The 16560-nt window shown below is 39.4% G+C and overlaps 1 protein-coding gene across 1 annotated transcript in view; it reads left to right on the forward strand.

Moving 5' to 3' along the window:
• NELL2 (neural EGFL like 2) overlaps positions 1 to 16560 on the forward strand; it is a 151375-nt gene that overhangs the window by 63453 nt on the left and 71362 nt on the right. The window contains exons 12-14 of the mRNA XM_014963337.1: positions 633 to 724; positions 3482 to 3584; positions 6651 to 6779. Coding sequence (XP_014818823.1) covers positions 633 to 724; positions 3482 to 3584; positions 6651 to 6779 — 324 coding nt within the window. The remainder of the gene's footprint in view (positions 1 to 632; positions 725 to 3481; positions 3585 to 6650; positions 6780 to 16560) is intronic.

The raw sequence follows: 16560 nt of genomic DNA on the forward strand, positions 1-16560 counted from the left end.
AAGAGACAGTCACTGAAGGTCAGTCCCTGTACAATAAAATTAATATACTCTAATATACTTCAGCAGTAATGGTAAATAACTGGGATAATCAAGATACAAATACGCCATGTTTGCATACCTGTATGGGGTGATGAAACATCAAAAGGCCATGGAATGGTAGCAAAAAAATATGTGGCTTCAGGGATCACCCTTTGTCACCCAACATTCCTCTTCAAGAAACTGATTATCCATTCCTGCCCCTCGCACTGCTCTCACCTCTCCGTTTTCCTTCCCGCCCCCGAGCCGTGGGGCAGGCGGTCGTGGGTCCCCTGGCACGGCCAGAGACATGGCTCTTCTGCCCTCTCAGTAGCTATCTGTACTCCATATTGCTTCGACATCCTTCACCTTCTACTTACGTGTGCTTTTCTGATTCTTTCAATTCTTTCATGTTTTTTTTTTCCTCCTCTGATTTTCTTAATGTATGATATCCAGACTCCTACAGGTGGGTTTAGAATATCCTTGCACCTGATTCAATCTTTCATTTTGAAATGCAGTTATCTTTAAGAAAATGTGTCTGTTCTATAAGCAGAGTTCTAATGCTTTTTTACAGAATCATTGTGGTTTTTTCCTTTTTTTTTTATTTTCTCCTGAAGCGGTGTGTGTATTTGAAGGCAGAACCTACTTTGAAGGACAAAGAGAAACTGTGTATTCAAGCTCAGGGGACTGTGTTCTGTTTGAGTGCAAGGTAAGAATATTGCTGATGGAAAAAGAAGTTCTTGCACGTTAGAAATATCAAAGTCCCACTGAAAGAAACTGTTGAAATGCAGACAGGCCTACCTTAGGAAGTGGCAACACAAATAGCATCTAAGGGGTTTTGTGTTTATTTTGTCTTACTGAGCTCCACATCAAATTTTGCAAATAAATGTACTTTGCATAGCTGCAAGCTTTGATTATGCAGCTTGACAATCAAGCTGCATTCTTTCCTCCTTAGGTATCGTCTCCATCATCAGTAATAAAAAACCAGCAGACTGCTTTATGTTTCCATTGACACATGTGCAATGTTACTGTTCAAAATTATGTGCTCAGGTACGAGAGATGCACAAACGCCATGGGGGCGTAATTTGGAATTCAGGATAATTCTTAGTGGAAAAGCTAGCTGAAAAAGAAGGAAAAGAGCTGGCGTACCAGGTCTCTGGTTGTATTTATAGTGATGGAAATTGGGTAGGGTCGTTGTTTCAGTTGCAAACAGAACACACCTGATACTGAGTCAGTCTTGTCCTGCTGCATGAACAGAGCTGCTCCTCAGGGTACAAATGCATTTTAAGGGCAAAATGTACCCCAGGAATGGCCTCGGGGTTGAGAATTACACAAACTGCTGCAGTTTGTGTTGCCTCTGGAGGAGGGATAGGGAGGAATTCCCTCTGGTTAGCAAGCTGCTGGGGTGGAGTTGAAAACCTGAGGGCACGTTTCTAGGACGGAGAGAGAAGGGAACAACTCTGGCCACGCTGCAGCTGTCTATCAGACCAGTTTCTGGAAATCTCAAAACAATTTCGTGCAGTTGTGGTTTACAAAGTAGAACTGGGGACCATTGTTTTACCACTGTTGATTTTAATCTTTGTGAGCTTAATTCTTGGAGTAGGTGCTTTGAAACCCATTTGAGAAACTGACCAGAAATAATTTTGGATTCACTTGTTACGCTTTTCAGGACTCTGAGCTTGTGTTTTCAATGTGACACCTGGGACACGAATTCTGTGATTAGTCAATGGGTATAATTAACAACCACCAAAAGTTAGATGATGTTGCCTTGTGTTTCTTGCAGCTGGCAAGTGCGATATTGTATAAACAAAGTGCCTCTGTTGGCTGTGCTAGTCTGCATTTTGTTGATTGTACATGTTTGCTGGTGGGCTGCCTGAAGGCCCTGGTAGAAATATTACAGCTGATTCAAATGCTACTTTTCCACGGACTGAAGCACATGCAGCTTCTGCTGAACGGCCTTGGGAATGATAGTTCAGAGCAGAAAATCCACATACTGTAAACTGTGTTGGTCAGTCAGAAAGTCATAGGTGGGCACTATTTTGTAACCAGTTTATTTTTTAACCAGACTTCTCATAAAAGAATATAATTAATGACTCCAGCTCAACAGAGACTTAATAAGAATGGCACAAGTACTGATTTCATCTTGAAGGCTTATGATGATGTTATCAAGGCAATGTAGGGAATTTCTTCTTTTTGTCTGCATGTAATTCTAAACATCTTTTTTTTGTTTTGTTTGGCCACTGCAGTTCTGCCTGCTATGGGCATGGACTTTTCTTTTTGAATATTATAAAACGCATGAATGAAAAATTCTCTTCCAAACTAGAATTTTAAAAAGAATTAATTGCAATCCAGGCTACTTTAATTGATATTGGGTTTTTAAAATTTATTTTATGGAATTGCTGGGTTTTGCTTGTCCTGGCGTACAAGACATCTGTGGCTGCTTTGCTTTATTTTATTATCAGCTTAGGGTTGGTTTCTCTGTCAAGATTGTTTACAGTAAAGTTTGAGCAGTATTTTTGATATTGCCCATTGTGTTCATGTTTCATCTTTATATTTCATGGTTAAAGGGGATTTAAAATTAAATGCTAGACCCATAATAATAATACATGCAATAGCGTATGCATGATTTGAGGCATTTTTCTTGCATGCAGAAATACAGGTCCCGAATTCAGTGAGCTTATATTTTAACCAGATTGCTGACTTCAAGGCAGCTGCCTCTGGGGAACATGTTCTTGTTTGCTTTGTTTTCTGTGTTTGCCATTTCATGACTAGAGTGCTGCAAGACACAGTAATTAGTGCCTGAGGGAGCCTAAAGGTGGCACATCTGCGGTGGCCAGATTGCTAGGACAGGCATTTCATGTGGTCATACTGCAATGGTTGCGTGTGACCTAGACTAAGTGTCTGAAGATATTCAGATACCATCTTGGCATTGGACATTTCCAGATGCCTGATCCAAACTTAGCTGAGAAGCATTCTCTTTTCCTAATAGGCTGGTTGCCTTCAGTGTTACTACCACAGCGTTGAAATCAGAAATGTTCAAGTTTGATTTTATTTGCCATATAAGTAACAAGCTGCTTTAGAGTATTCATTATGAGGACCCTTGATTCTGGAATCTGCTGCCTCAGTTTTTAAGAAGTAGTTGTTACTCTTTCAAGGCATAATTTTAAGAGAAACTTCTGAGACAAGTTGCCTGACAGCTAAGACAAGAGAAGAATGAGAGCTGTTGCCACACTTTTGCTTGCTTGAAAGGGTTTGAGCATAGGGGAGTTCCTGGTGCTCTTATTGTGCAGTGTTGCCCTTTCAAATTATTTTTGAAGGTACCTGGAATTTGGCGTAGGCAGATTTTTGTACATAATAATGCTGAAACTCCACTAAAGTTATAATTATATATCTTTATTTCTTTTTATATATATATATCTCTTTATTTCTTCTCTCACAATATTAATCAATTACCTCAATTCAACAGAACCACAAAATGCAGCGTGTTCCAAAAGACAGATGTGCAGCTTTAAACTGCCCAGAATCACAACAGATCCCCTTATCTCACAGTTGCTGCAAAATCTGTAAAGGTAAGGTAATACCTGGATACATGTATAAGCTCAGTGTAATTTTCCATTCTTATAGGTTATATAGACCTTTTTCTTATAATTTGAATAGGACACTCCTACGCATGATAATCACTATACATCTTGGGAAGCTGAATAAATAACATCTGCATCGTGATATCTGAAAACTGTTTGTAAAATGCCTAATAGTGTAAATTCTGTGAAATGTTTACCGGCATTTGCGATTTTTATTCTAGCCAAAAGTGTGTGAAAAGTCAAAGAAATCCTATACATAATTGTTCATTTTCTATCCTTCACCCCCTCCTATGTCCAAACAAAATGAGACTGGAGAAATGTCCATGTTCCCCAGTGTCTTTCTGAGATGCTTTGAGGTGTCTCTTGCAGAGAAATATTTGTGCTATGCAGTTTTTTGAAGACTGGAGTAACTTGTTTCCCTGTTTGGGGCTGTAGTCTGCATCTAGAAGCAGAAGCTTTGGGGAATATTTTTGTATGCTACATACCTTAGTGTGTTACATCCAGCCTCATCCTCACCAGAAGGGAGACGGGCATGAAGTGCTCTGTGTCTTGAGCCCACTCTTTTGATCTGAACTAATAACGGTATCTTCAAAGCCATGAGCAATTGCATCTTGAAGTGGCTACGTCTTTTTCTTCTATAGCTAAATAATGATAAATTGATACCTGGCATGAAAGGAGATGTTAGACTCTTGGGCTGATTTTTGGTATACTTCAGTGAAAAGTGCAGCTATACTTGTTTCTGTGCTACTCGGCACAGACACGAAGGATACAATTAATGACATCAAGCAAAGAGATAAGAAAGTAAAGAACTTAAGAAAAGTTGTTAAGTCTTGAAGTCTATCACAGTCAAAAAGGATTTTTTAATGAATAATTTTCTATAAAATCTTCAGTGGCTTAGAATAATTCTGGGTTTTGTGCCTGATACAGCTAGAAAATTTTAATATGTTAGATTAGTGTTTTCTGAACATTTTCAATCCTACCTGAACCATGTTTGTTTGGCCTCTCATGAGATGTAGAGCTTATTCTTTAAGCAGGAAGCAGCTGTACGCATTCAGCAGCATGTATTTTATTTATTAAGACAGCTGATACGTAAAGAATCTTAAGAAAAACAAAAGATCAGTAAAAAAGCCCTTACCCTTTCCGGGTAACACGTACGTTCGTACTTATTTAGTGCCAAAGTCTGATACAAACCAGTCCAGAATAGGAAATCCAAAAAATAGAACTATTGGTCATTAACTTGGGCTTCAATGAGGAAGACAAAAAAAGGCCAAAAGTAGGCATCACCGTGGCCAGAGGTTGCCCTTGACACACACACTTCTGCTGTCATCAATGAGTATTGAAGACCCTCTAATGCTAGAAAAAGTGTAGAGCTTTTTGATGTCCGATGTTAGATAACAGCACTGTGGTAGCTACAGTGAATTATAATATTTAAGTAATGTGGTCTAAGTGTGTCTCTAGGTTACAGGGAGACAATCCACAGCAGAAAAAAAAAGAGAGAAAGAAAAACATCAGCCTCTTATATCATAGTGGCCTGTAAAGTTTGCCTCATGACCATGTCTCTGGGTCTCAGTACTAAAATATTCTGCCTTTACGAGTTCTTCTGTTTCTTTACTCTTTCTTTTTTTTCACTTGGTTTGTATTGTTTCACATTGTTCCTGAACTGTCCAAGTGCAAAACACCTCTCTGACCTGACCTGGCCTCCAAGCAGATGGTCTTCCGTTGTCCTGCATGAAGTGCTCATTTAATGTAGCATCTGCAAAGTTAAGGGCAGAAGCTCCTTCATTAGCAAAATATGAAGCAGAGGGAAGGTGGAGTGATAAAAATAATAATCACTACTGCCAGCAAATGCTTGTTTGTTATTTGGTAAGAAGCCTGTGTTGCAGCCTGATTCCAGCTTGTGTTCTGGAGCGGTTGCTGTCGCACCCGTCCCGGTCCCCCGAGCCTGAGCCACATTCCCCAGGTCTCCTATGGGAGATTTTGAGAGAAGAAAATAGTTATTGGAAAAAAACAGTGAAGTACTGCTTCTTGAGCAGTTCCAATGTTTTGGTTAAAGAAAGAAATTTTAAACAAATGAAGTTGTAGAGAAAACAGTGGAGACAAGCTTCACACATTATAGACAGATGTGGAAATTGCTGAAGCTTCAAGTCTCTGACTACAACCAACTTGAATCCAGCATAATAATGATGTTTTAATGGTGTTCAGCAACATGGCAATATTAGATTTCATAAGACCAAACAAAAGGAATTTGAAAAAAACAAGATGAAAGGCTCAATCTAAATCTTCCAGTGTGGAAAAGAACTTCAGAATCTTAAAAATTTGTAATTAAGATGCAACGGAAAACAGTCACTCTCAGGAAAAATGGAAGGGAAAAAGTAGGAAAATAGGAAATAGGGATGGCTGAAAGATGAAATTTTAAAAATAAATTTCTCTGAAATGGAAAGGATGATGCAATCATGGAACAGTATTCGGTCAGTGGAGCTTGAAAGGAAGAGATAAGGGGAAGAGAAAAGCAAAACAAGTCAACGTTAATCAAAGACTTTCAGTTAAATGTGGAAGGATTTTATAGATACACCTGGGAACAAAAAGTGATGAGAAAAAAAGTAATACCATTAGTAAATGAGCTACTGAATGTCTAAGCTATTGAGCTCTTTTATAAATGTCCAAGCAAAAAAAAAAAAAAAAAAAAAAAAAAAAAAAAAAAAAAAAAAAAAAAAAAGAAAATGAAGAAAAATATGTAATTAAGAAGTGTCTTGTAGAAGTGCTTAACAATGGCAAGGAGACTGTAAGGGGATTTAAGCAAGCCTCCTATCCAGCTGCCTTAGATCAATGCCATAACCTGAAATTGAATCGAAGACCTAGAGACGGTCTGTTCTTGTGGCCTTTCCTACTCCTTTCATCCGTTTCATGCTTGGGACAATTTATTTTTCTATATCTCACGGACAATAGAAAGGTATTCTTTGACCTAACTGAAAAAAAGATAGGACTGTCTGTGACAGGGATGTTTTATAATCCCTGGATTCTTTTTAAGCCTCAATCATATTTGTTTCTGTACAGGCCATGACTTTTGCACTGAAGGACATAATTGTATGGAGCATTCCATCTGCCGAAACCTGGATGACAGAGCTGTCTGTAGCTGCCGAGATGGCTTCCGAGCCCTTCGGGAGGACAATGCCTACTGTGAAGGTAATACCTTGTACCCATGCTTGGCTCCGCTGTATAAGTTACTGTGGGATGAATATATTGATTCATGAGTTGTCAAAGGCATAGGCCTATTAAATGCAATATAAGCAGCATATGAATAAACTAAAATAATTATCTGTCCGATTAAGTTCTTTAAAAACATTTTTTAAAAATCCGATCAGTGTTAAAGTGGCAAGTTAGTATGCCTGAGAATTTAATTAGAAACATGCTTCCATAGGGAAGTTACCCTTTTTCCCTTTTTTTTTTTTTCATGGCATTCAGATATTCAGGCAATCTAAAAGTCAACCATTTGAATAACATATTAGTATAATATGTAGTTTCTTTTCACTGCTGCTTGTTCCCATTCTCTCTCCCCAGGAAGTAAGTAAATGCTATAGACTAGATACTAGTATTGTTAATTATACTGAGTAATGATTTATTATTTGAGCTGCTCTTTTGGTATCAGGGAGCAACAGGCTACTTAATGAGAAGGGAAGACTCTATAATTTGTTTCTTTACAGTCTAGCATAATCCTGTGAAAAAAACCCCATCCCCACTCCAGCAGCGAGAGCCAGAGTCCTCTGCACGATCTCTTAGCTCTTGTGCTAACTGTTGCTTTTCCTCATGAAAACCCTGATTCTGCAAACACAATATTAGTGTACTATCAGGCCATTCTTATCATAAAGCTTAAGCGTTGGCAGCAGCATGACCTTTGACTAATAAGCAGTTTGGTTCAGATTTAACCTGCCAAATTGAAAGTTAAGCATTTGTAAATGGAGTCTAAGGTACTCTGCAGTCCCACCTAATACCTGGGTTGTTCTCTGGTGATGCACAATTAAATGGGATGAATCAAGGCCTTTTAAGAGTGTTCCTTTGGCTGAACTCTGCAAAGGTTAATGCCTGCAGCTTACCCGAGTTAGTAGATGCATTAACGTCAGTGAGTATGCTCATCTGTAGATTTAGATTTGAGAATTCATGACTGTTTTCGGGAAAGCAGCATATAATTAATTTGGCTTCGCATACCTCTCTGCTTAACGTTTATGATAAGCCTTCTGATGGAAGCCTGTTTTGAGAACCAGAACTAAAAATCATGCAGAAACAAATCCCTTGCCCCTCATCATGTCCCAGCAGGCATCTGACATCATGACCTGCTGTGTAGCTTGTTCTGTGTTGCAGCATCAGCCACTTTTTATTCCATAGTCCCTGGAGGCTACGCTGAGGCTTAGGCAGTAGATCTGCATTTCTGGGAACTCATCAGCCATTTCCTTTTCGAGGAGGTCACTGGAGCAATGGAGTTAATGGTGAAATCGGATGCTTTAAGAATCACCTTTTGTTACTCTGCTGAGTGAAAGCAGAAAAACAAGCTAGGCTCTCTTAGTGATCTCCACATCTCTCAAATTAGAGTCTGTTGCTATGTGTGGAACTTGACAGGTATTTCATAAGCAAAAAGCAAAAGAAGCTTTTTAATCAGCATTGGTGGTGAAATGTTTAGATGAGGACACAGTAGATTATCATATGCGAGACTGATGCATTTGTATTATAAGTGGATTTACCAGTTTGTGCAGTACCTGAATTCAGTATGATGATTTTTGTGAGAAAGTTTCTTGGCCCAATTGTTTCTGTAATGGCAAATGACATTGTTTCTGGGTTGTAATTATCAATCTGCTTAAGTGTTTTCAGAAAACTTGCATAAGTGAATAAAAGGCTGGGACACATTATTTAATAATTGTATTACTATGTTTGGATGTGTTAAACTCTCTCTTTAAAATGTGTATGATTTAGGGCCTGATCCAGGAACACATTGAAGGTAGTGGGAGTAAGTCCCATTAGGAAGATGTGCCCACCTAAGCAAAACTCATGAGATTGAGTCCCTGCCAGATGAGGTTGTCCCAGCCAAGGTGAAGCTAACTCAGCAGGCAGAAGTGCCTGGCTTCCCTGCGAGTTACGTACCGTAGCTGCAGTGTAGGCACCACACTTGACCTGTGCGCGCTTAGCACAAGTCCAGTACTGGCTTTGGCTGGTCATCCCTGAGTGTGTCTGCAAGTCATGTGCTGGAAGGAGGGGAAATAAGGTTACAGATGGGAGCTTCAGGATGGTTTTTGTGGAAGAGGAGGGTCAGGGGACTGAAAAACCTATGTTTCTTCAGAGTTTTGCCTTTAGTGTTGTATCCCTTTTTTAAGCCCAAGTGTTTCTGAGCAATGAGATTTTTCTTTCTGGAAAGAGACTCTTACCTTAATATTAAACAATGTAATAGCAAACAGTGCAATAGCAATAGTGTGACACCAAGTCTTTTCAGAGTCCTGTCCCTCATCTTGAAAGGCTGAAACCTTTCAAAAGGGAGGCCGGAATCTCCCTTTCTCAGCACATACCCTTTCTTCACTGTGCCATTATTGTGGCTTTAATTATGAGCCAATCCAAGTGTAGAAATGTCAAGTTAATACAAAGCCTTTCAGGGAAGGCTTTTTGTAATGGCCGGGGCCCATGGCTACGATAGCTGTTCCTGTGTTCGCACTTCACAAACTTCAGACATACTGCAAAATTGGATGCCATTGATTCTGTGTTAGAGCCAAACTTTACTAAATACAATTCTGATTTGTGCCTCAGCACTGTCAAAATTCAAAGAATAAACAGAAGTAATGATCCTCCCATTGGCAGAACTTCTCCTTAAGGTAGAAGAACAAAAATAAAAATATTCAAAGCTGGTTTCAGTGTGGGTCTGGAAAAACTGCATAAATTTCTTCTGAATGATGGAAGAGTTTGGCTCCTGTCCTAGAAAGAACTGGTGCTTTTCCAAAGCTGTGTGATGTCTCTAGATACTGTTATGGTGGATACCTTTCCATTTTATAATAATAATATTTGTTAATATTTATGTCACATTTAGCTTTCCCTGGGAGGACTGTTTAAAACAATATTTAAAGAATTGGGTTTTCTTCATTTACATGCTGTAAGCCTTATTCCAAATACTCTGAAATCTATTTTCTGCCTCAGGTTATTATGCGGTTTGAAATGCCTTGTGGGCAGGTTGGGTATGGATTATGCTGAGCTGCCCAAGTATAAGTGCTTTTGAATATATCATCCTTGGTGTATAGCCTACCCAACATCAACGTTTCACAATAACAGATGTTCTGATGAAGTGTAATTAGTTTTTCCCAAAGCAACATCTGCAGTGCTTTCAAACTGATGATCGCCCTCTGGGATGTATTTCAAATTGTGTTCAATGCCCACTACATTTGTAGTGCTGGAGTTATGCTGAAAAAGTTTTTAAGGGTAATGTTTGTGAGTCTTGAATATCCGGATATTCTGATGCATCTAGAGGAGCGAAATAGACCCATATTTCAAATAAGATAGGTTTCCAAATAGTCTGCTGATGGCAGCTTTAGGTATTCTTCTCAGATCCTTGAACCTAGGCTGTTTTTGTGCACCACATCATGCACTTTTGGTGATCCTCATGTAGACGAGGATGTATTTGGGGAGGAGGCGTTAACTTGTACCATTTGGAGATTGTGCTTGGAAGAATTGCTTGAAGTCCGATTTTCTGTTTTAATAAGACCACTCAGCTATCTCGGTGCAAAATCTGATTTCACTTCAGAGTGTTGCCAAGGATTGCTGATTAAATACAGCAGGCTTAAGAAGGAAGACAAGAGAATGCTAATCTGTTGGAAGCACCAGGACTGAATATGATCTGAGAGAAACAGGTTATTTGCTTCTTTATCAAGAGGATTTTGCCTGGTGCAGAGGCCGTTATACATTGTGTACTGATTTTGGCTGGGATGGAGTGAATTTTCTTTACAGTAGCCCGTATGGTGCTGTGTTTTAGATTTGTGACTAGAATGGTGTTGATAGCACAGGGGTGTTTTAGCTGAACTGCTCACACAGTGTCAAAGCTGTCTCCATTTCTCACTTCCCCCACAGCCAGCAGGCTGGGGGTGGGCAGGAGATGGGGAGGGGACACAACCGGGACAGCTGAGACCAAATGACCAAAGGGATATCCCTGAACATACCACATCACGCTTAGCAGTAAAGGTGGGGGTACTCTTTCTAAGGTGGCTGTTGCTCTAAGACTGGCTAAGCATCAGTCTGCTGGTGGGAGCTGGAGAGTGAGTGCCTTTAAATCACTTATTTTCCTCCCTTTTTCCCCTTCTCTTTTTAAATGGTCTTTATCTCAACCAATGGATTTTTTCTCACTGTTGCTCTTTGGATTCTCTCCCCCGTTCCATGGGAGGGAGGAGCGAGTGAGCCACTGGTGGGTGCTGAATTGCTGATCAGGGTGAACCCTTCGCACATCACAAATTTACCTTCTGGGTGTGTGGAAAATAACGTTTATTTTCTGATATTTGGGTATTTAGTTGTACTAGTTGCACAGTACACAACCTAGCTAACTTGGCATTTTGGGATAATTTAATATTATTAATCAATTTTTTGTGAAACCATTTTCCATTTTTATTCTAATTTATCCTTTTTCCTCAGTCAGTCTCCTAGTTTCTCAGCTGTTGCCATGTTTGTCCTAGTTTCAAGTGCAGCAGCTGAAATGAGACCAAAGACTGAGTGACTGTGTCTACGTTTGAGAATTGCATCAGCCTTACTGATGACTCTCTCTTGAGGGAAGAAGGTCTTCAGTTTAGAAATCTGCTTTTGAATAAGCTGGCTTGATTTGGATCATCGTCAGTAGAGGGAAGTAAGCAAGTCTTTGAGGATGAATTGTCTCTTTCCAGAGTAGATGCCTGAAGTACATCCGAAGTGACACTTGGTTGGACCTCATCAGGTTTCCCTTAGCTCAGAGTTGTGTGTTCCCATTCTGTTTGGATGTATTTACTAATTTATCCCTGTGTTTAGGTAAAAATACTCATGCATTATTCAACCCCCTTCCCCAACAACAAAAACATTACACTTCTTCACTCACCTAATTTATGCAACCTGCTGTTAATCTTACTGTTAATCTTGCTTTTAACTGCTGGATTACAAAAATAAAATAAAATCAGAATAAGCCTGATTTCTACAGGTTGCAGTGAAGAGAAGAAATCTTACAATAGATAGAAAGTAATAATCAAATTGCAGTATGATACGTGTTGCATCATATTGGCCAAGTACAGTAATCAATAGCATATTTTTTCTTTTGGCAAGTGTAATATTGAGAAGACCATAAATATGATAGACACCTCGGTAATGGTGATAATAGAATGTATTTTAATGTGCTGAGGTTTAAGTCCTCTGCATCTTTCATAACCAATATTGGGCTATTTGCTAGCTTTGCTGTCTTCACAAAATGCACCGCATTCTTTGGGTGAGGGTCTTAGGAGTTCTGCAGTAGTATCAGGTTCATTAAACTGGGAAGGTTACCCAATCTTCTCTCTTCGTATGTCATTTTTTTTATTTTATTTTAGTGAGGTGTGGCAGTAGTATCACATATTGCTAAGAAATGAAGATTTCCATCTCCATCAACTGGCAGTGTTTGAGTCATTACCTTGTCACTTTGGGTTGGCTTGAAAAACTGATCAAGCATAAAGTAAAACTTTCACTCCAGGAGGACAGAATGTTATTTCTAAGTATCTATTTAAAAGTAATTAAGCATTATTAATATTAAATATCATTATTAAACATTATTAAGATATTATTAATTATTAATATTTTTTCTCAGCAAAGGCAGTAAGTGTCAGCTTATCTCCATCCTTATGTTACTGAGATATCTAAATACGGAAAATTATCAGGCCAGTTCTAATGTGTCAGTGTGTCAGAGTGGGCCAAATCCTTCTTGTCTGCCATGGCTCTTACTCAGGAAAATAATAAAGCAAATTTCTAACTTAAAGTGTAAAAGTAGTATCCCTGACACCAGTTCATAAAATGTGGTGTATACTGGGGTACAGATAGTCCCATCACCTGTAGCAATGGAATGGTTTGTACTTGTACAAATTGCAGGATGTGATTCAGTGTTATTTGATTTTAATTACATCTAGAGGAAGGATGTTCAGACTGATTCTATCACCCACCCATAGGCAGGACTGATAGTGATATTATTGCAATTAAAAAAACACCTGAAACCAATCATATAAAGGGAGCGTCTTGGAAAGTCTTTTAAAGTCTTCTGTGTTAGCAGGGTCTGGTAAGGAGGTGCTTTATTGTACTAAGAGCAGCTCTTTACCACCAGCAAATTAAGGTGTAAGTTTTCATTCAAATTGCTTAAAACTGCAACCTCAAAGCAAAAGAGAGTAGGAACTAAAGTCATCATTTTGTTCTTGTTTTCCTTTCTCTCCACCTTTCACTAGTAGCTGGAAGGTGATTTACTGAAAGAATTAGATGCTGTTACCGTGCTGAAAAGTACTCAGAGCCAGCCGGTTGGTTTTCTTACATGACTTTTAAAAACTCGGTCTAAAAGTGCAGCGCGTCTTAATGATACATAGAGGCTGGATCCCCAAGAGCTGTAACAAAGACACAGAAATGCCTGGCCTTAAACCAGGCTGAATTTGAAATAAATATTCTTTTACGAAGAATGAGAGAACTAGCAGCCATGGTGATTGTACCTGTTGCGATACTCTAACTAGTGTGACATCATTTGAGAGACAGCAGAGTTGTGATATTGCCCCTTGTCTCCGTAGAACAGGCAGTAATCTGCTGGATAGCTGGCAGGAAAGTCCTGGGGGGAGGAGACAGTATCCCCTTGATCTTGTTTGTTTTTCTGGTGGCTGTTCCTGTTTCTGTCTCAGGGAGGGGAGAGCATGGTTCCACTGGTCTGTCTCTTCCTCAGACTCCCAAATATAGACTAACCCACCCACAGGGGCTTTAACGCAGCTCACAGGTACCACCCTGTTACAGGTCCGATGGGGAATTTTAAAATACGCACGGGCAGTACAATCTGTTCTGTCTCTTGCTGAGAAGAATCTGATATATATTTGTAGTTTCTGTATAAAAATAGTAACGCTCCTTATTCCCCTTTTAAAATAGGGGAAAACAAAACCGCTAAGAGTGGCAAGTATTTCTAAATTCTTGACATTCACAGTACAAAATGATGAGAAGCTGTCATACTTTAAAAAAAAAAAAAAAAAGAAGAAAAATATTATTTTGCAATTCAAATTTAAAGACCTATTTCTAACCGAGTGCAGTGCTGAAGGGGGATGGATCATGAGCTGGAGTCTCAGTAAGTTGTTCTTATTTTTGGAATTCACTAATTAATCATATACAACATCCTTTTTATTCTCAGTATGCAGACTACATCAGACTAGTTATTCGGTGCCTAAGGAAAGCCCCCCCCCCCCGGGATGCTTTCATGTCTGACACATAACTATATATAATTACTTGTTTTATCATGTATACACTATCCCATGAATTAATTATAAGATATTAAATAGTAAGAAGTTGCGGTTTGCCAAGTAAAACATTACATGATGGCAGACAATATTTGTTTTCAAAAATTTCCTGTGATATATATGTTTTAAACTACATAATGTATGTGGAGTCCAGTGATGTTTTCATGAGGCTGAGATGGAGATTCCATTTTCTTCCAAGAGTCTCACTTGCACAGGTAGCTGTTGAACAATATCTCCTGCTTCATGTTTAACAAGGACAGTTTTATCTCAACAGTCTGTCTTCCTTTCCAAAAACTGGGGCAACTTGAAATAAAAACAACTCTTTGTACTGGTAAAAATGATATTTCTGAAATGCTGTAATGTTGTATTGTGTCCTTTCAAAGCTGTATAGAGCTTCTGTCAAGGAATGTAGACCTTGAGTGACTTTGCCTTTATTTAAAGAGTATTTTCTATCCTAATAGCCCCCTCAGAAGCTGCAGGAGATAGACAGAGAAATCATGAACTTAAGCAAAGAACAGAGATTTAAAATAACATGAAGGGAAAAGCACGGAGATGTGTACAATGTGTGTATGTGTTGTCTATCTAGTTTAATTGTGGATGAGGAAAGAACACACCTTGTGCGAGGATCCAATAATTTGAATTTATTTTTATTCTAATGGATGCTTTAGCAGGCTAGTCAAGATATAACAACCTCTTATTAGTTCAGTTACAACAGTGTTAACACTTATAATCCAACTCACCCAGTTTCTCTTAAGGTCCATTAATAATTCAATGCAAATCAATAGATACAAGCAGTTGCCCATTTCCACTTACCCTCCCTACACATTGCTCCAGTGACAGCTGTCAGTGGCCCAGGTTCTTTGCTGAGAGCAGCATGCTGGGGATGGTGGGAGGTTATTTTCTTTTTTTATGCTTGGTCTTTATGTATGCTTGAAGTTATTTTTGTATGTTTTAACTCAGTGCATGTGTTATGTTCTTGTAGTTGGTTTATGAGGTTACTTATATTGTGATTCCTTAGGTTTTAGTGTTTTACTCTTTTGAGGAAGGAGAGATGCACAGATGCAGAAAGGTAGGCAAAAGTAAAAATAGTAAGAAAACACAACAACAAAAAAGCAGTCTCGAAGGTAAATCATATATGTGTGACCACTTAGTAATTTTGATTTTGGAACAGGGACTTTTTACTGCCTATTGGTAACACCAAAGGCTCAGGGAGAGAGGAGAAAAAGTCAAAGATTGTCTGCAGAGGGTAAGAGTGATGACAACTATGGTGGTGCAGTCAGCTGGGATAAATAAAGTGGGAGATTGTGAGAAAATACACATTTTTGATTGAAGTTGATGTTAACATCTTTTGTGGAATATGTCAGTTGGAAAAATTGGTGCACTGGGATTGATAGAGTGAAGCACAACAAAAGTGCAGTGATCGGTTTGTGACTGACTGTGACAGTAGTAGTTGAGCCGTTGGTTTGGCTGGTGATGGAGAGCATAGGAAGAGTAGTGGGAGGAGAGGGAGCAAGGACTGTGCCAGAGACCTGAGATATTTTGGCCTCTTAGTGTGTGAGAAAGGGTATAGGCAAGAAGAGATGCATAAGAGCATAGTGGTGGGGAAACCAAAGCATGTGAGATACTGAAACCAGGTTGTAGCTGGAAGTGAAGGGAGCCTGGAGAGAATAGGAGCTGGGAAATACAGTTAGGGGAGGTGGGAGAGACCCTACTAAGAGCATTTTTATTGTAGCAATGGACTGGGAAGTTTTAATGTACTAAACACTTGAGCAAGTTGGAAGGAAGAGTTTAAGGAAAGGAAAAACCCAGTAGTTTCACAGGTGAGTGAGCTGGTGGGAGCTTGCTTCAGAATTATGGAAGCTATGGCCTGTCTTCTGTCTTTTAAGGAGCAGGAGCTGGTTGAGGGGATGGGTTGAAGACAGGAGGAGAGACAAGGTGAGCAAGATCTGGAGACAGGACCAAACTTACTCAGGTAGAAAGTGGGTGAAGGAGGAAAACAGTGGAGAAGCTTGATGCCAGAGGTAGAAAGTGCAAAAAGAAGGACTGTTGTCAGTGGAGGGAAGAAAAAGAGAAAAAAAAGAGCAGGACTCTTTTTCCTTTGCGACCATGTCCAGGATGCAGGACAGGCTGTGCTGGCTTTAAATCCATGTTAACCCTTTTCTCTGGTAGTGGTATCCATGATTGGTCACTCTTCACTCTCCTCTTTTGGTAAGTAACTGCTGATCTTGTGATGCAATGTTTCTACGTCAGGGTCCATATGAGAAAATCTCAACCTTTCGCAGCTTGTCTAGTTCTGTGATTCAGGTCAGTAGTGATAAAAATAAGGGCCTGAAGACCCTTTATGGTGACTATTGTTACTTGGCATCCATCCTTGGGATTCTCAGTTGAGAGGCCCAAGACTTGCAGGAATGCTGAGTAAATGATGCCCTTGCTCTTGGCAGTGGAGCCTTCAGGTCAGCACAGAAGTTTGCTGGTGAAGTTGTGTG

The sequence above is a fragment of the Calidris pugnax genome, unplaced genomic scaffold, assembly GCF_001431845.1.
Source record: "Calidris pugnax isolate Ruff unplaced genomic scaffold, ASM143184v1 scaffold44, whole genome shotgun sequence".
NCBI classification, from domain to species: Eukaryota; Metazoa; Chordata; class Aves; order Charadriiformes; family Scolopacidae; genus Calidris; species Calidris pugnax.